This window comes from Bactrocera latifrons, unplaced genomic scaffold (assembly GCF_001853355.1).
Source record: "Bactrocera latifrons isolate USDA-ARS-PBARC rearing strain unplaced genomic scaffold, ASM185335v1 scaffold_421, whole genome shotgun sequence".
Classification (NCBI taxonomy): Eukaryota; Metazoa; Arthropoda; class Insecta; order Diptera; family Tephritidae; genus Bactrocera; species Bactrocera latifrons.
In genome coordinates this window covers 121,829-141,755 of record NW_017537070.1, presented here as the reverse complement: position 1 = coordinate 141,755, position 19,927 = coordinate 121,829, and the positions used below count along the sequence as shown (strand labels likewise).

The 19,927-nt window shown below is 35.7% G+C and overlaps 1 protein-coding gene across 5 annotated transcripts; it reads right to left on the bottom strand.

Annotated features, from left to right (window-relative positions):
- Positions 1-1,517: 1,517 nt before the first annotated feature.
- LOC108972779 (glutamine--fructose-6-phosphate aminotransferase [isomerizing] 1) lies at positions 1,518-16,535 on the bottom strand. 5 transcript variants are annotated; one of them, XM_018939574.1, is made up of 11 exons: positions 16,356-16,534; positions 16,147-16,268; positions 10,668-10,711; positions 9,058-9,255; positions 8,665-8,978; positions 8,404-8,545; positions 6,996-7,025; positions 6,577-6,600; positions 3,215-3,372; positions 2,299-3,138; positions 1,518-2,178 (listed from the first exon to the last, which is right to left on the bottom strand). In XM_018939574.1, exons 3-11 carry the CDS (start codon positions 10,672-10,674, stop codon positions 1,804-1,806), a joined length of 2,088 nt encoding a protein of 695 aa, XP_018795119.1. In that variant the 5' UTR covers positions 10,675-10,711; positions 16,147-16,268; positions 16,356-16,534; the 3' UTR covers positions 1,518-1,803. The 5 variants fall into 5 exon arrangements, with proteins under 5 accessions (XP_018795119.1, XP_018795118.1, XP_018795122.1 ...); XM_018939573.1 differs by lacking the exon at positions 16,147-16,268; XM_018939577.1 differs by lacking the exon at positions 16,147-16,268 and having other exon boundaries at positions 3,215-3,336.
- Between the last annotated feature and the right edge of the window lie 3,392 nt (positions 16,536-19,927).

The window sequence follows — 19,927 nt, the reverse complement described above, 5'->3', positions numbered from 1 at the left end:
CAGGCATTTCCATATACAGTTCAAAAATAGAAGAAATCGGATAATAACCACGCCCACCTCCAATACAAAGGTTACGTTGAAAATCACTAAAAGGGCGTTAACCGAGAAGTCAGAAGCACTAAATTTTACGGAAGAAATGGAAGAATTAAGCTGCACCCAGGGTTTTACTAAAAATTGAAAATGATCGTGGCGTCGCCCATTTATGGACCAAAAACCATATCTCAAGAACTACTCAACCGCTTTCAATGAAATTCGGTATATGTACGAAATATGGGTGAAATCGGTTCACAACCACACCTTCTTTCAATATAACGCAGTTTTGAATTCCATCTGATGCCTTCTCCGTATAATATATACATTAGGAACCAATGATGATAGCAGAATAAACATTTACACAGATACGGTATTTGAGCTGAGGTATTCCTTGTGGAAAAATTGTCGTGATCGGACTATAACTTTTCAATACAATTAAAATAAATGAAAATAGAATTCAATACTCAAAGTACACAAATTGATCTAATCTAATTAATTTTACAGAAAACTAAAAAAATATGTAATGTAAATGACGGAGAATGAAATCTGGATTATCACTTTATCATGCGTGAGTATAAAATGTTCGGTGACACCCGAACTTAGCCCTTCCTTACTTGTTAATATGTTTTGCACCAGCTGAAAGTATTTGCCCACCATTTACCTCTTCAAATTCAGTCATGTGTAAATGTTGTTTTATTCATAAAACACCCTTTTGCCTCCCACACTTAAAAAACGAAGCGATATTTGTTGGGACAACTAACGTTACACCCTATTAGTTATTAAGTTATTTTAAGTTTAGTTACTCATATATAAGAGCACAGACTCAACTGTACTAACAAACTAAGGTGTTATAAATTATATGTGCATAATGCTCCCACATAACTCATTTGTATATATACACGTATTCAGGTCTACATATATACTATATGTTCGCAACAACATAACAGYGAGAGATTTTGTCACTCCTTTTGTGTGACTCTTTCGCATGTGCAAGCTTATGGACATCCATCGAAAATATTAGCATAAGCCCAATCATTGTACCTATGTAATTACATTTCATTTACATCAAATAATATAGTCTATTGATGACCACCAAGGTGACAAGTTTTCTATTTTCATTGTTGTTTCGTTGAACTAACGCGGTTGGGAAAAACTCTTCCTGATCCTACAATATTAATAAAACGATATTAATTCGGAAAGATAAATATTGAAATGTCATGTTAACAAGTGTTCCAATTAAAAAAGTAAACCGCAAAACCTATAAAATAAAATATGGGATGGGAATTTAACGATTGCTGAGCAGGTTAAGAGACTTTTATATACATAAGTACTAAAAATTCTGTATGTTCATTCGTTAATATATGTATAAGATAACAGATATTTGAGGAATATGTATTCGACCATTACAAATTTCTGCCGAACAACTTTTGATGAGCTTTCATAAGAATTGACATCAGGTATTATCCAAGGTGTTCACAATGTTGTTCTTTATATTATTGCAAATTTTGTTTTATTAAATTTGTGTAAAAATTGTGTAAAAATTGTTTTAAATTCTAAGGCCCAGCGTTATAGAAAACAGATCAAAAACATATTCAAGGAGCCATATACATACATATATGTACATAAAATCACTGTTAATATCAATCAATCAATGTAGAATTATATGTACACATCTACCAATACGTATATAAGTAGAGTACCAAGTGTACAAAAACCAGACATATATATAATATTTTAAATACAAGTATATAAACAATTGGATGGAAATCATCACTCCACGGTTACGGACTTCGCCAAATTACGAGGGCAATCAACATCACAGCCACGCAGTACGGCAATATGGTATGARAGCAATTGCATCGGGATGACCGTTAGAATACCTTGGAGACAGTCTACTGTGCGCGGTATCTCCAGAGAACGAGAGGAATAAGACTTTGTTTCTTCATCGCCTTCCTCGCAGATAATTATTGGACAGCCCTTACGTGACGTTACTTGTTGTAAGGCATTGATACATTTGATATAAACTGGATCTCGCAAAACAATCATCATAACTGGCATGCGATCATCAATGAGTGCCAATGGGCCATGCTTAAGTTCTCCCGCCATGATACCCTCACTGTGCATATAGGTCAATTCTTTTACTTTCTGCAATAGATAAGTGTCATAGTGACTATATATAAATCTTTATTCTTGAATACATTATTTTTTAAACTTTTGTTTTGGATTCCATCTAGAGTATTTTAAATAGAAAATAGCTTCACTTACCAGTGCTCCTTCCAGACAAGTAGCAAAGTTATAGCCGCGGCCCATAATAAGTAAAGATTTATGTTGGAAGAGATCCTTCGCTAATTCTTGAACCTGACTATCAAGTTTTAAGACCTGTCTAATACGATCTGGGAGCTCGTATAATGCCTGTATGATTTCCAAACGACGTTGCTGCAACGAAAGTCGATCTTCAGACATAACAAGAGCGAACATTACTAATGAAATGAACTGTGAAGTATAAGCCTTGGTTGAGGCAACACCAATTTCAGGTCCAGCATTAATGTGAACGCCACAGTGAGATTCACGACATATACTACTTCCGACTGTATTAGTTATACCGACAATGAGAGCACCTCGTTGTTTACAGTATCGTAAGGCCATCAGAGAGTCGGCRGTCTCACCCGACTGCGAAATAAAGAAACAGACATCATCACGGAATATGGGTGTATTGCGATCGAGGAAATCGGACGCCAGTTCAACCATAACCGGCAATTCCGTGAGCTCTTCGAGTAATTGTCGAGTGGCTACGGCGCTGTGATATGATGTGCCGCATCCAATCAACATTAGCCGACGACAACGTTTAATTTCTGGTATGAAGTCTTTAATACCTCCCAGTACTACAGATTTGGAATCAAAACGTACGCGCCCACGCATGGTGTTGACCACTGATTCGGGCTGCTCGAAAATCTCTTTCAACATGAAATAATCGTAGTTGCCCTTCATGATCTGTTGGATTTCCATTTTTAATGTTGTAATTTCACGTGCGTGTGGATCATCTAGACATTTCTTCAGACGGTGGATGCTCAGTGTTCCATCGCGAACAGCGGCGACGTCATCATCCTGAATAATACAAATTTTTACATTTCTCATGCCCATATATGTATGCATGTATATGTTTCATTCGTAAMACTATTACCTCTAAATAAATTACGCGATTCGTGTGTTCAATGACAGCTGAAGCATCCGATGCGAAGAAGTACTCAACCTCCTTTTCCTCCAATGGCATAAATTCGGATGTACTTTCTGTGCGTGGCAACACTGCCAATTCACGAGTTTGTCCATGTGGACGATGTTCTTTTTGATTAGGTTGTACGTTAACAAAGTAAAAGCGGAAGCACAAGCAAATGGTTGCAATTTAGCGTTGGCGTTAAAACGAATTTACATGTATGAATTATTGAGTGCTTACAGGGTGCAGTGAATATACTTAGTCTTGCCATAAATTCTGTTACAAAGGATACAATACATACAACGACGAAAAATTCGCAGAAAAAAGTCCTTTCTATGCCTATTTACAATATAATGAGGAACTACAGATATTATTACGGTGATTGCTTTATATAAGAAAAAATCGCAAGTGAAAAAAAGGAAGTGGTCTTCCTTATGTGGTTTAAACAACTCAGCTGTAACTGTAAAAATAGAAATAGTCTCTTCAGTGGCACGCGGTCAACGGCCTTAAAAGTATCATATTTACGGATGAAAAATGTTTCAATGTCGAGTAGTTTTTAATAAGCGAAACGACAAAATCCTTTAAAAACTTCCATAGACGCAAAACAATTTATTCCGAGGGTTCAACGTCTGTAATGGTTTGGTTAGGAGTCCTGTTAACGCAGTAAAAAGTAAAAGGTTAAAACAGGGATAAGCATGTACCAGCAGGAGGTTTAAAAAACGTGGTAAATCACAAAACTACAAAAAATTGGATGTGTCTAAAAATCTTTCGTTCAAGCAGCGTCGTCAATACCTTTAGAAACTGTGTGCGCAATTTGAGTGCTTGTGTGAAAACGAAAGGTGACCACTTCGAGTAAAATTTTGAACATCTCTCAATTAATACTTGCATTGATTCATCAAATTAAGTTTATTAGAAATGTATTATAGTTTCTTTTACATAATTACATAAATTGTAACAGAACTTATGTCAAGGCTTAGTGAAAGATCACGAATTAAATCAAAATATGCTTTAGAGTGGACCAAACAGACCATATGTTTTTGTATAGGATTGTGTTAAATAAAAACTTAATGCAAATTCCAATGTTTGCTTACCGATTATTAGAGAATTATAAATATCTTAAAACCATACTCTGACATAACCAAGAACTAGTATGTATTAATAAAGACATATATGCTCATACTTTTTGCAAAAACGGCTACAAGTCTGGGATGAGGATGTGATTGATCACAAAGAAAAAAGTGAATTCTTTTTATACATAATGAACTGTTTTCATTTCCTGAAGTTACTCTTATGATGAGATAATTGTTCCCTTTCATATAGGAAATGTTAAGAAGTCGATGTTACATTAAATTCCTAAGTAATAGATCATAAGCGCTTTAAGCCTGTGACTCATTTGTTGAGGCAGGTAACGTTAGCTATGACTTMTGGTTCGACGAAGGTAAGACTGATGAGATGTGTCAACCTACGTATTGCTAAGGTTGGACAATGAAGTAAAAAGATGATAACAATTTGCGTMTGACAAAATTTTTCGCATTAATGACTTTTGTACAGTGTCCAGTAAGAACCCCTACGGCAAGATGAACTTGTCTAAGGGCAAGCTGTARGCCAAAGCGGGTCGCCGAACAGCGCCTGCTAAGCGCCCTCGACGACCATTGGTCTAGYGCAAGAACGTTAGACACCAATGGAGATCCAACACGGTTCCATTCCGATGTGAGCCCCCTTTACTTGAACGAATTAAATACTATTGCATTTCACAATTTCGTTTTAAGGTAAATATAGTAAATCGAGGACTCTTCCATTAATATCCAGCTAGCTGACATTGCTAAGTTTTGAAAAAAAAAAGAAATTACCCATATACATATGTATATATTTTCTAACTACGTCTAACTTTATTATTATACCCTAAACAGGGTCTATTAAGTTTGTAACACCCAGAAGAAAGGGTTGGAGACCCTGTAAAGTATATATATATAAATGATCAGTATGTCGAGCTGAGTGAACTAGTCCCTCAGTTTTTAAGATATCGTTTTGAAATATTGCAATCGTCATTTYCTCTTCACGAAGCTGCTCATTTGTCGAAACTGCCGATATCGAACCACTATAACATATATCTGGCATACAAACTGAATGATCGGAATCAAGTTCTTRTATAGAAAACTTTTGCATTTGACGAGATGCATTCACGAACTTTGGTATAGATTATTTTCTAAAGCTTAGTATCCAGCTCTCAAGAAATGTTAAAGAAACTTTCCTGCGATAAATTTACTTGTGTTCGTATGCAGTTCTAAAGAAATCTAGTACTAATTTTAATACATTTTTTCAATAAAATGCGAACATGGCAAACTTGGTTTTGCGAAGAAACATCAAATCAACAATTGTTTCTTGAATGAAATTCAAAGTAATCTTTAAATTCGTCCTAAATTAGTTAAAATCTTTATTATGAAGTATATTTCATTTTGAAATGTTATATACAAACTTACCAATCATCAACAAAATTCCTTAAATCGCAAGGAAAGTATTTATGTTACTACACGCATACATACATACATAATACGCACAAAATTTATTTTCTTTGTTTATTCTCTGTTGCTCTTTTAATATAGATCATTCCCAATGCGTAACTAGCTCTCAGAGTTACTTGAAGAAATAATGCATTTTTTTCTTGAGCAATTACTTAGAGCTGGATAGTAACCATAAGACAACAATGTAATCTCCAAAGAAATTACTATAGCATATAGCTGCCATACAAACTGAATGATCGGAATCAAGGGCTTGTATGGGAAAGTTCYTCATTTGACGATACATTTTCACGAAATTTGGTATGAGTTATTGCTCATGGAAATAATGTAATACAAACCTAACGATAAGAATAAAGGGCTTGTATTGAAAACTTTCGCATTTGACGTGGTATCTTCACGAAATTTGCTTAAGATAATAATATAATCTCCGAAAAAATTGTTCAGATCGGATTACTATAGCATATATATACTGAACAAATAGTTACTAAAAAAAATGCGCCTGTGAAGGGAATATTAGCTTCGGTGCAGCCGAAGTTAACGGTTTTTCTTGTTGATTTTTGAATTCGTATGAGTTTTCTCAGTTTCARCAGACTTTTTAGATTAATGCCCTAAACTATATTACAGTTTTTGAATCATCGATGATGTTTAATAATTTTTGATATAAAGTTGTAAAATTTAGAGGTGCATAAATTCGAATGATTATGTAATATTGTTTCGGCCTTAACCAATGGACGGTACTAAGAAATTGATTGCATATGTATGTAAATGAAATGCATAAATATTTTTGCTTCTAAATATTTTAGATGGGTTTACCTTTCGTCTTTTGTGCCTCTGTGTCTTTGGTGATTTGCGACAGGATTCGGAGTGTTGCAGGTTTGTAAATTTTTCGAGAATTAAAAATAAAAGTATAAAAGTTAGTTTACAAATTGCAAATGTGGACTGAATTTCAAAACTAGAAATGTAATKATACAGTGGCAATTAACCCTTTTAATACGATAATATGTTGTATACATTTGTAAGTGTTGAAACAATAAATTGTAACACTGAATGCATGTTTTACTTATAAAAGTCTACAGTTTAAATTATTTACTATTTGTTATATAATAATAATGTTATATTACAAATAATTATCAACAATCTGAACCATTTCCAAGTAAGGAACCAATTTGATATACTTATGCATGTCTGTATGAGTAAGTTTAGAAATTCCGGTATTAAGTAATATGAGGTACCTTTTTCACAAGTTTGCGGTGACTTTTCGTCTATTTGAAGCGAATAGAGTTGAAAACGATAGGCAAGTAGTAGGATTGGGTAGCGGTTTCAAGGTTCAGATGAGGGTTTTGTAACATGTACAAATTGTGAACATGGTTTCCATAAATTTATGAAATGTCGGTGGATAGAGTACATAAAAGAGAGGTTAGAAACAAATTACATTAAAGTTAACATTTAGTATCAAAAACGTACAAATGTAAACAAACAAGTTCTATGTACATCATTACAACATATATTAGGTTGTCAAAAAAGTCTTGTGGTATTTTTGCAGTATTTTTATTGAATTTTCAATTGTTCATAAAATTTTTTTTGATGACTCATGCCCAGCTCTTAACCGATGCTACTCCTGCTACTATGCCAGTCTCTTTCGACCAATTGAGCGATTTTATYGCAATTTTCGACGACAGACCTTCCGGAGCGTGGCGCATCTTCGACCACCTCTACACCAGAACGAAAACGTTGAAACCATCGTTGTGCGGTGGAAATGGAAACTGTATTGGGTTCATAAACTGCACAAATTTTATTAGCGGCTTGAGATGTTTATCGTAGTAGTACTGTAAAATATGCCGTATTTCCCTTTATTTTGCTCCATGTTTGCGACGCTGTAACTCACGAACGACTTAAAAGTAACGACAATCAATCAAACATCGCGCGTGAAATGACGAATAAAACTAGAACTACGCGCTCTCAGCGCCAACTMGCGCAAACACCGCAAGACTTTTTTGACAACTTCATATATTCATAAATACMAAATATAACTTACTTCCTACCTTAGATAAAAATGTGTATATAATATATTCATATGTCTAATCAATATTTATTATGTAAACATAATTATTAGTAGAAAAATTGCGATCAACCAATACTTAAGAAAATAAAAAAATATWTCCGATTTAAGAAAGAACTATTCTTAAAAAACGAAATATATAAAATGGTCTCTAAACACATACATTTGCGAAACGGCATAAATGTTTTTTCAATAATACCGATTTCTACTTTATTAGTATTTTAATTTTTATAAACTATTTTGCCATTTTAAAGGGCAAAGTGACAAATTTCTGTCTAAAATGAAAAAATAAGTATATACAGCTAGAGATAACTTAAGGATATAAAAATAAAATATAGTTATTTATAGAAAAATTGAGATATGGACCTTACTAAAATTCAAGGCGTTACTAAAATRTTATTGACGTTGAAAGAAACATTTCTCCTTATAAAGAAGAGGCGCGATACAACTGTTTATACGTCAGAGGACACACATACATATTAAACTGCTGTCAGTTTGTTTTAAGAGTTGAGTAATTGAGTTTTTGTAATTCATTAAAAATTTTGTAATATATGTACATATAAGTGATATAATTAAATTACCTTTTCCATATAAAATAGGTATATGATCAGTGGATAAGCGGGTCTTCGTTTTAATACCAACAAGTAGTGGGGAACCACGTCTGGAAGCCACGCATTCTCCAGGGAAATGCTTTGACTTAATTGCAATTGCAAAGGCACCCTCCTACAATAACATAAAAAATAGTTACATATGTGTTATACATTTCAGACAGATAGTAGGTTCTTATTTGATTAAATATTCAGTGCTCAGCTTTAGTTAAGTATTAGTTAGTCATATCATACCAGTTGTTGAATCACTTGCTCTACAAGTTCTCTAAACGAATATCCTGGATGCTTCTTCCACAGGTGATGCACCAGTTTAGCAATGACTTCTGTATCGGTGTCTGATTCAAAAATGTACCCCCGCTTCTCCAAAAATGTTTTTACATCTTTATAATTAGTAACGATGCCATTATGAACTACAACGAAGCTATTCTCATCGTCGGATCGCTGTGGATGAGAGTTAGTTTCACATGGTACACCATGGGTAGCCCAACGTGTATGTGCTATACCGACATGTGTCATCACGGGTTCATCATATTCTTTACCACTAAAATCTACATATATCCAATTGATTTAAACAGTAATATAAGCATTTTTAGTTCTTAAATAAATCGTTTAGTGGGGTAGGCTTACGTTCAGCTATGGCATCCTCTAGAACCTTTACTTTTCCGCAACGCTTCACCATTACAATATCATTGGCTTGCGGTGAATCTATAGCCACACCTGTTGAATCGTAACCACGATATTCCAAACGTTTTAATCCATTTAGAAGCAAGTCCAAAACTTCGTGACGAGACTTGGGAGTAAGGTAATTTAGATAAGCAAATATTCCTGTTGGAACAAATTTATAAAAATATATCATTCATTTATTTCAAAGATATTCAATATAGAGTTTGTAGCAGAAGGAAGGAGTCGAGTTGAGATTCCCGACAAAATCATACCTCCGATGAAGGTTACATCGTAGGATGGAGATTTGTTCCTTCTATTAACCATAAACACCAAAAAGTGTATCACACAATCCTCATGGATCGACGATGCGCTTTGAGCTTACCACAAATTTATTGTGGTGGTTAGTATCAGTCGCAGCCCYTTCGCTAGGCTCGTGTGTTTACCGAAATATTATATTTCAATCTCAATCTGGCAAAAGCCGGRCAATAGAAGAGAATGTGACAAAATGTTCCACTCGCCTTATACCATACAGCTTTGGTAAGTATTTTAGGACTAATTCCTGAATTAAGTTTTGCAACCAACGTATGTATATCTCAGTGGAAATCTGARGAAAACTCGTATACATTAGGCTGACTAGTTATTAGTATAATGAAGGTACTTTTTTCGAAAGTTAAATATCCAAAAACTCCAAAATTTTTCATTTTGAGTCGAAATAAAAAAATWCGTTCTTTAGTTTGTTTTATGTTTTGAAATTTCCCACCACTTCGGGAGATTTTTATTTAATAGATAACTTACTCTTTAACATTTGGTTTTGAGGAAACTAGTTCATTTCGATAAATGTCAAATCGTTGTGACACAATGGCACAGGTAACAGTGGTACGAATTAGTACCGTAAAGTAAGTCAACAAGTACGAAGCCACGCAAGCAAAGCGCACATTAGTGCAATATTGTTAGCGAAAAACGGGTTTTTAATTTTGTATAAATCTTGCCACCGCACACAAGGAAAATTTATTTAGTACAGTTTTGAGCAAAAATGTGGTTTGGTTATTAATCTAATTTTAGTTAGTTTAGAGTTTTTACAAACATTTTATTGAACTCTTCATACATTTATCTTCATCCCTTAGTATAATATTTCGTTTACTACAAAGCTCTATTTTTAATATTTTATATATACCTACTATTTTTTATGCTATTCAACTTTAGAGTATTTTTGAAGGAAGAGAATGCTAACAAAAATCAGATCCGCGTACATTTACTAGAAACACTAACATATTATACTTGTATAGTATATAAAGACTTTAATAAAACGGCCGGTACAACTGGCTTCTAAAAAACTTTTTTGAGATAAGAGAATTTATTGTTTAAAGCTGTTAATATACCTTCCAAGCAGCTCCCCATATATAGTAATACTAAACTCTTTTATATCTTCTTCAAATAGTTATACAATTACCCAATAAGAAGTTGTCAGGCTATTTTGTATGGTGAATCTCAATTTCTTTTTTTGTAACTTCGTCTGATGTTTTAATCGGAAACCGATTCTTAAATTTATTTGGCTATTTACAATTATTACTTACCACACATTCTAATTTGGGTCACTAGTTGCACTGGCTTAATACTTCTGTAAAAAATTAAAGAAACAATTCTAAATATTTTGATGTTTACTATATAAGTACAGAATATATTATATATGTAAATGGAAATATCCTGTTTAAATAAAACAATTCGATTATGCTTAGAAATTTTCTTCTTTTTGATGTTTTTGGGATTGCATGATTCCACCAATGTTTTGATATCTTTTAAATTCAGTAATTCAACAGCATTACGACACAGTTTTTTGTTTTGCCATTAATGTTTCAAAGATGTGCGTTTGAACAATAACTGAGCGTCTCGGTTTTATCAAATTTACTTTTTTGCTTTCTTTATATTTTTGGAGAACCCATTGATTGGTTTTGTAACCACACAGGAAACAGAAGAACATACCGTTATCACTTTTCAACATTTGTTTATGTTTACATGTTTTTACTAATTGAAGTGATTCCTGTTCGCGTAAAATAAAAATAAATAAAATAGTTTGCACATTTTTGATCAGATCTTATSAGTTGTGCTCGATATGAAATTTACTTGCTCATTTAGTTAATAGTTGATTTTTTTAATAGAACATTTGCTGTTAGTCGATATAATTGTAATTGTGCAAAGATTGTGTACGATATTTGATTGTATATCAAAATGTATGTGTTCTTTTTTGTTAAAAAATGTGTTTTTCCTTCGGTTTGGGCTTTTTAATAAGTATACTAAAACAGAAAGGAAACAAAATTAATATGTGGATTTACAATATTATCCGCATCTTATCAGTAGTTTTGCACAATTACCACCGACGTGCATAGGAAGACCAGCTGTAATGCGTTGGTATGTTTCATTTAAAGTACTTAACAGATATTAATGTATGTACAAAACTATATAGGGCACGTTATTTTATGGAAGATCAGAGTGATACCAATAATATTCTCGCTATCTTGCATTTTTTTGATGGTCTCTGTACCATATACATAAGTGACCATAACGACACCCATGATTACAAAATTAGAAAATATTTTGTCGATAGGATGGTGTGATCAAAAAACAAAAAAAAACGTTAACTTCAGTTGCACCGAAGCTAAATACCCTTCACAGATGCATTTCTGTTARTAATTATGTGTTCAGTTTGTATGGAAGCTATATGCTATAGTAATCCGATCTGAAAATTTTTTTCGGAGACTATATTATTACCTTAAGCAGTAATCCAAGGCAAATTTCGTGAAGGTGGTATCTGGTCAAATGTGAAAGTTTTCCATACAAGAACTTGATTTCGATCGTTCAGTTTATATGGCAGCTATATGTTATAGTGGTCCGATATCGGCAGTTCCGACAAATGAGTAGCTTCTTGAAGAGAAAATGGTGGTTGCAAAATTTCAAAATGATATCTTAAAAACTGAGGGACTAGTTCGTATATATACAGACAGACGGACAGACAGACAGACAGACAGGCGGATATGGCTAAATCGAATCAGCTCAACATACTGATCATTTCTTCTGGGTGTTACAAACTTCGTGGCAAAATTAATATACCCTGTTCAGGGTATAATTATTTTCAGTTTTTGAAAAAAATGTTATTTAATTGTCTGCATTAATGTTGTCACCTAATAATACTCTCCATCCGATATTATGCACTTATGCCAGCCTTCTCTCAATTGTCGAAAGATTTCTCAAACTCGACTTTTGGGCTATCGTGTATCATATATGTATATGTTACGAGTATATCGTTGTTCTTGTAAAATGTAATAATGATTCTAAATAATTTCTTAATTGTCGTATTAACTATTTCCTGGGACATATGCGAATATCCAAGATAATACTAAACAATATACTTTGAATCGGCCGTTTCGACGAATGAGCAGCKTCTTAGAGAGAAAAGGAATRTGCAAACCGATATCTCAAAAATCGAGTGAAAAAGATGTATGAAAAATTTCAGGCGGATATCTCAAAACCTTTCGCGTGTATAGAGACAGACGGGCATAGCTAAATCGAGTCAGCTCATCATTTTGATCATTTATACATATATACATTTACCACCATACCATTACATACCACAAAAAAAAAAAAAAACAAAAAAAAATCCCCTGGGCCGGATGGGATATCAGTGGAAGTGTTAAAGCTAATCGCTTTGGAACGCTTGCACTTACTGCTATCCATGTACAATGCATGCTTGAACGAGGGCATTTTCCCAGAAATATGGAAGAGGCAGCATCTGACCCTAATAAGCAAAGGCAAAGGAGGCCCAGGAACACCATCAGCATCCCGACCTCTATGCATGCTAGATACAGCAGGAAAGCTACTAGAAAGACTGTTGAAACCCCGAATCATAGCCGCCATAAATGATGCTGGAGGCCTATCAGAGCGACAACATGGCTTCAGACCAGGCAGGTCCACTATCGGAGCTGTGGAAGACGTCGTGCGCAGCGTGGAGGAAGCGCATCGAAAGAACAACTTCTCCAGGCCAATAGTTCTCCTCGCAACACTTGACATATGGGATATGGGAAAATATGATCGACGCACTAGAAAGTCGCTTCAAAACGCCCCTCTACTTGATGAAAATGATAGGAAGCTATCTTAAAGACAGGAAACTACTGTATGATACGAGTGACGGCCCAAAAAGTAAAGAAATAACCTCTGGAGCAGCGCAGGGATCAATACTTGGACCAGATCTATGGAATGCCARCTGCGACGGAATTTTAAACGTTGAAATGCCTGACGATTGCTACCTCGTTGGCTATGCAGACGACATCGCTGCCGTCATAACCGCGCGTAATACCGAAATGGCCAGGCGTCGACTGACACAAGTTATGATACGAACACAGACATGGTTGGACTCACACGGACTCAGCCTAGCTGTTCCCGCTTCAGATAGACATGCAAGTTCATTCAGAGACTATCCAAACGACGAAAACCATWAAATACCTAGGAATAAGAATGGACAACAAATTGACGTACTGGGCTCAAATGCAAAGTGCTGCAAAGAAGTCAGCCAATATAACCATGGCGCTATCAAGACTTATGGCAAACACCGAAGGCCCACTTGCAAGTAGAAGGAAACTSCTCATGGACACAACACAGTCAGTGCTACTATATGGTAGCGAAATATGGGCCGATACATTAAATAGAGTTCAGAGAACAGCAGCCCTGAGAGTCGCCTCGGCGTAYCGMACTGTATCCGAACCCGCAGTGCTAGTGATTAGCGGGGTCATCCCAATAGACCTCCTCGCAAAGGAGAGAAGACAACTTTGGCTATGGAAGAAAGACGGAATAGAAATACACATGGCCACAAGACAACAGGCGAGGATTCAAACTCTTGAACTCTGGCAAGATCGGTGGATAAGGGAGAGCAAAGGAAGATGGACCGCCAAGCTGATTAAAGATATAGAGAAGTGGCACAGTAGAAAACACGGCGAGGTAAATTACTACATAACACAGATGCTGTCCGGTCACGGGTATTTCCGAAAATACCTATACAACATGGGAAAAGCAGAAAGCCCAGCATGTATTTACGGAGACGAACCACTGGACGATGCGAACCATACCTTTTTCAAGTGTCACCGATGGAAAGAAGCCCGAAGAACTGTAGAAAACAAGCTCGGAGAACTAAGAGCGGAAAATCTTTTAGAAGAAATGATATCTAGCAGCGAAAACTGGGAAATAATGTCCTCGTACGTGGAACATGTTCTACGCACAAAAAAAAGAGACATGGACGCGGACTCCCAATAGAAGCCGAGCCAAATAGCTTGACGCTGGCTACAAAATCGTAGGCATCCCTTGACTTGTAATGGGTCCATCTTGGAAACCTTGCCCTGAAGTAATGCGAAAGCGGTCCCGGGGTAGGGAAAAATTCCATGATAGAAGGGGGGAGTGTTTTAGTGGGTACACCACTCACGAAGGATGAGGTGGTGCGAAGGCATTTTAAACTCTCCTTACGGCCTAAAAAAAACAAAAAAAAAAAAAAAAAACATATATACATTTTACATTTTACAGAAAATCTGGCGTTTCTTGACATCATGATGACAATGATGTAGCAAAAGCCAGAAGACATGAATTTGATATCAAAGAGGAGTAATAGTTTTTGCTGGGAATTTTTTAACTATTTGTAAATATGTTCTAAAAGTAAAACTTCTTTCTATTTCTAGAAATTGAAATTTGAATAATTGTCGTTGCGTACTCATATTTTTATTTTTAACACTTATGCTCTCTGCGTACACAAGTGCGTAAATACTGGTTGGAGTTTAGGAGTTCACCACATTTAGAACATGGTGTTACTGTGTACATTGGCAGAGTGGTTAATATTTTTTTTTTATTTTATTTTATTTTATTTGTTTTGTATAAATATTATATTATTTGTTTGTATTATTATATCAGTTGTTTCTGTTTATTATCACATTCTATAATTTGTGCAGTGTTTTTGTGTGGGCGTTATTAATATAATGGAATATTAACAAACATCAAATATTTCGATCTTAACAATGAAATAAAATTAAATTTCGTCATTATTACTAAAGTGCGTTCACAACTCTCACTTTAGCACTGTTCATTGCAGTCGTGGACCATACAAATACAACAAAAACAGAGAATTCTGAACTCTATAGCCGTCGTTTTTATGACATTAGAAACACAGTTTACGTTTACTCATTTTAAGTGGAGCGATATGGATGATAAAAAGTACTATGGGTATGTATGTTAATTTAGCCAACATGATTAGCTATGAAAGCGTGGTAAATAATTGTAATTGGGCGACAGGTAGTAAATAAATAAGAATATACTGTCAATTTTATTTTTTTAGAATAAAGCTTCCGGAAATTAAAAGCAGTATACTTAGAGGGCATTTTGTAATTGGGCACCAAGAAAGAGCAATATGTAACAAAAGATAACTGATACATTGGTTTGGCTACAATTAAAAATGCAAATGCAAGGTTTTTAGTTATTGACTACACATATACATATGTATATAGTAAGTATAGATGATCATGCATCTGTATGAGCCACGTTGTGATAATAGGTTTTTATTTAACAATTACGAATTTATATTGGAGAACTTGTAAATTATATGGCAATTCAAATCACGTAAATTTCGAATTTTTGGCTACTCATGTATGTATGCACATAAGCGTGCATATACAATATACAATATATTTATATGTATGTATGTAAGTATTTACCTAGACGAAGGTGCGTAATGATGTAAAATCAGTTTTAGAAATGTAACAAACGGCTTAAATGTACTGTATTTTATCKAATATTAGGATAATCAAAGTGTCGACTATAAATTTTTGGTATTAATATGGAGGTATTTCCATATATATACAGGCGTATATCTGTATATATATATATATATACAGGCGTAAATCCAAATGCATTTTAAGTAAAAATATTGTTCATGCAAAATTTCGACTGCCTCGACTACTGTAAGTTTAGCAAAMAATTACGAAATGTCTAAATGCTGCTGCTTTTCAATGTTGCAATATCACTTACATTGCCCCTTACGACGTACAACAGGTTCCACAACTTAACAGTTTCAAATTTACTCTTGTCTTTAACAATTTTGCATATAAAGGTATCTTGGTTTGTGTTTTAATTCAAGCTTGACTTGAATACTTTATTATGCAGAAGAAACACAATAAAAAGGAATAACAATATTAGCCAACCGAATGAAAACAAGTTACAAACAGCTCTTTACACACCTTCGCGTTATTTAATATTCGTGGTCGAGCGTAAATCGTATTGACGCGTTTAATGCAGACCAAATGTACCACACTTCGCCGGCAATGAGTCACAAATTTGTACTTTATCTTAAAGAAACTTAACTTGCCAACTCCGCAGTTGGGTGCAGACTGAGCTGAAACGGAAAAGTATCGCGAACATTATTCTCCGTTTTTATACTTTTACCACAGCAGACGTCAGTGCTGGGCAGCATAACGTTAGAGGAGTGAACGTAGGGTTAGCGATCGTGCTCATTTAGCCACATACTCACCTACTGCTGATTTCTACCGCTACGACTATCAGTATTTATTTGTTATTGCTGCTGTTGCCGTTGGCATGATGCTTTTTTATCTTTAATGGAGTTGTTGTATGTGCATATATACATATAGTATATAGCATACATACATAAGTCTTTGATCGAATTTGTAATAACGAAGAAATATGTCTTGTACAGGGTGTTATGACCAACTATGTATTATAGAGTTTGGTTTTTGTTCGTCGGAAGGACTTTACATCCACTTGCTTACTTAGTCCGAAGTAGCACCTGCAAGAGTTATTCTGCGTTGGATTTCGAGGCTAATATTGCGTTTGCTGTTAATACTGGTTCCAAGATAGAGGGTAATTATATCTCTTTTAAAATATTAAACTCTTCATTGTATTATATATGCTGGACCAATACTTATGTATGTACATATGTATACAAAAAACACTTTCCAATAAAACATTTACAATTCGAAAACTATTTGCAACATTTCATTCTGAGTGGGAAACTTAAGAGAACACCGAAGAAGACTGAAAATTTTTCGTATCATTATCTAAATTCTATAAATATTAAATTTATGTTTTTTGTATTTTTATTTCAAATACTCATTAAAACAATTTTAATGACAATGCCGAAATGAAATAGAAGTTACAAGTCCATTTTTATACTCTCGCAACAAAGTTGCTAAAAAGGGTATTATAGTTTTGTTCACATAACGGTTGTTTGTAAGTCCTAAAACTAAAAGAGTCAGATATAGGGTTATATATACCAAAGTGATCAGGGTGACGAGTAGAGTTGAACTCCGGATGTCTGTCTGTCCGTCCGTCCGTCTGTCCGTCTGTCCGTCTGTCCGTCCGTCCGTGCAAGCTGTAACTTGAGTAAAAATTGAGATATCATGATGAAACTTGCTACACGTATTTCTCGGCTCCATAAGAAGGTTAAGTTCGAAGATGGGCAAAATCGGCCCACTGCCACGTCCACAAAATGGCGAAAACCGAAAACCTATAAAGTGCCATAACTAAGCCATAAATAAAGATATTAAAAGGAAATTTGGCACAAAAGATCGCATTATGGAGGGGCATATTTGGACATAATTTTTTTGGAAAAGTGGGCGTGGCCCCGCCCCCTACTAAGTTTTTTGTACATATCTTGGAAACTACTATAATGTCAACCAAACTCCACAGAGTTGTTTCATTCAGACATTTCCATATACAGTTCAAAAATGGAAGAAATCGGATAATAACCACGCCCACCTTACATACAAAGGTTATGTTGAAAATCACTAAAAGTGCGTTAACCGACTAACAAAAAACAGAAACACTCAATTTTACGGAAGAAATGTCAGAAGGAAGTTGCACGCAGGCTTTTTTTAAAAATTGAAAATGGGTGTGGCGTCGCCCACTTATGGACCAAAAACCATACGATTTCAACGAAATTCGGTACATAATAGTTTTTTGACACCCTGATGACATGTAAGAAATATGGGTGATATCGGTTCACATCCACGCCTTCTTCCAATATAACGCTATTTTGAATTCCATCTGATGTTTCATCACGATATCTCAAGTTTTACTCAAGTTACAGCTTGCACGGACGGATGGACAGACGGACGGACAGACAGACATCCAGATTTCAACTCTACTCGTCACCCTGATCACTTTGGTAAATATAATCCTTTTCTGACTCTTTTAGTTTTAGGACTTACAAACAACCGTTATATGAACAAAACTATAATAATCTCTTTAGCAACTTTGTTGCGAGAGTATAAAAATTGTTGTGCGATAATCCAGTATTAAAAACGATCACATTCTGATTTTAGGATTTGTAAAAGGTACGGTAAGTTTCAAATAATAAAATTCAGAATATACTAGGCTGTTATCAGAGTACTTTTCTCTTTCACAAGAATGATACCACATATTTATCGTTCTAGTTCTCGTTATGATGGAGGATGAAGTCATGTACAGAAGTTCACGCAAGTGAGGAAAGTTCTCTGATCGTCATTCACTTGGGAGTGGCCATAAACGATTCTTTTGCATATAACTTAAGCAGCTCACGACTTCCGGTCCTTGACCAAGCATCCTCTGGGTAGTCTAAGAACATCCGTTTGAAGGCGTGCTAAAGTGAGAAGGCGAAACATTCCCTGCATAGGGTTGTGCGCTGGGTTTGGGACCCGCCACGTAAAAAAAACCATCCCAATGACAACGCAACAACAGCATCGGATGAGGGACCCCACTTTTGATGATGACCATGGCAAACGAAATAAGGACTACGAATTGAGGGCATGCACCTGGAATATCCGGTCCCTTAATTGGGAAGGTGTCGCTGCCCAGCTGGTTGATGTCCTCGTTAAAATAAAGGCTGACATCACCGCCGTCCAAGAAATGCGATAGACGGGACAAGGACAGAAACGAGAAGGGCCCTGTGGCATTAACTACAGTGGCCATATAAAGGAGCACAACTTTGGTGTGGGATTCGTGGTGGGAGAGAGACTCCGTCGCCGATTCCGGTGTCCGCAATCTGCATCAAAGCGAGGTTCTTCAACATATCGCTGATTTGTGCCCACGCCCACGCCCCAACGGAAGAGAAGGACGATTTGACCAATGATGCTTTCTATGAGCGCGCCTATGAGAGTTGCCTCCGCCACGATGTCGAAATCGTGCTTGGTGACTTTAACGTGGGTGGATGTGATAGATACCGAGAGTTGAAGAGGGAAGCGAAACGCATTTGCAGACAGAAAAAGAAAGAGGCCGAAATGCGTCAGTACGAAGAGCTTGTTAAGACCAACAGGAGTAATGCTCGAAAATTCTACAAAAAAATGCGGCGGTTTATAGAAGCTTTCAAGACCGGAGCATACTCTTGTAGAACCCTCAAAGGTGATCTAGTCACCGATGCCCAGAGCATACTTAAATTATGCCGGGAACACTTCTCCAGCCTGCTGCATGGCAATGAACACACAACGCCAGGAGAAGGCGAACCCAATTCCCCAATCGATGACGATGAAGCAGACGTTCCATTGCCCGACCAGGAAGAAGTACGAATAGCAATTACCCGCCTGAAGAACAACAAATCGGCGGGGGCCGATGAATTGCCGGCCGAGCTATTCAAACACGGTGGCGAAGAACTGATAAGGAGCATGCATCAGCTTCTTTGTAAAATATGATCGAACGAAAGCATGCCCAACGATTGGAATTTAAGTGTGCTATGCCCAATCCTCAAAAAAGGAGACCCCACAATCTGCGCCAACTATCGGGGGATAAGCCTCCTCAATATAGCATATAAGGTTCTATCGAG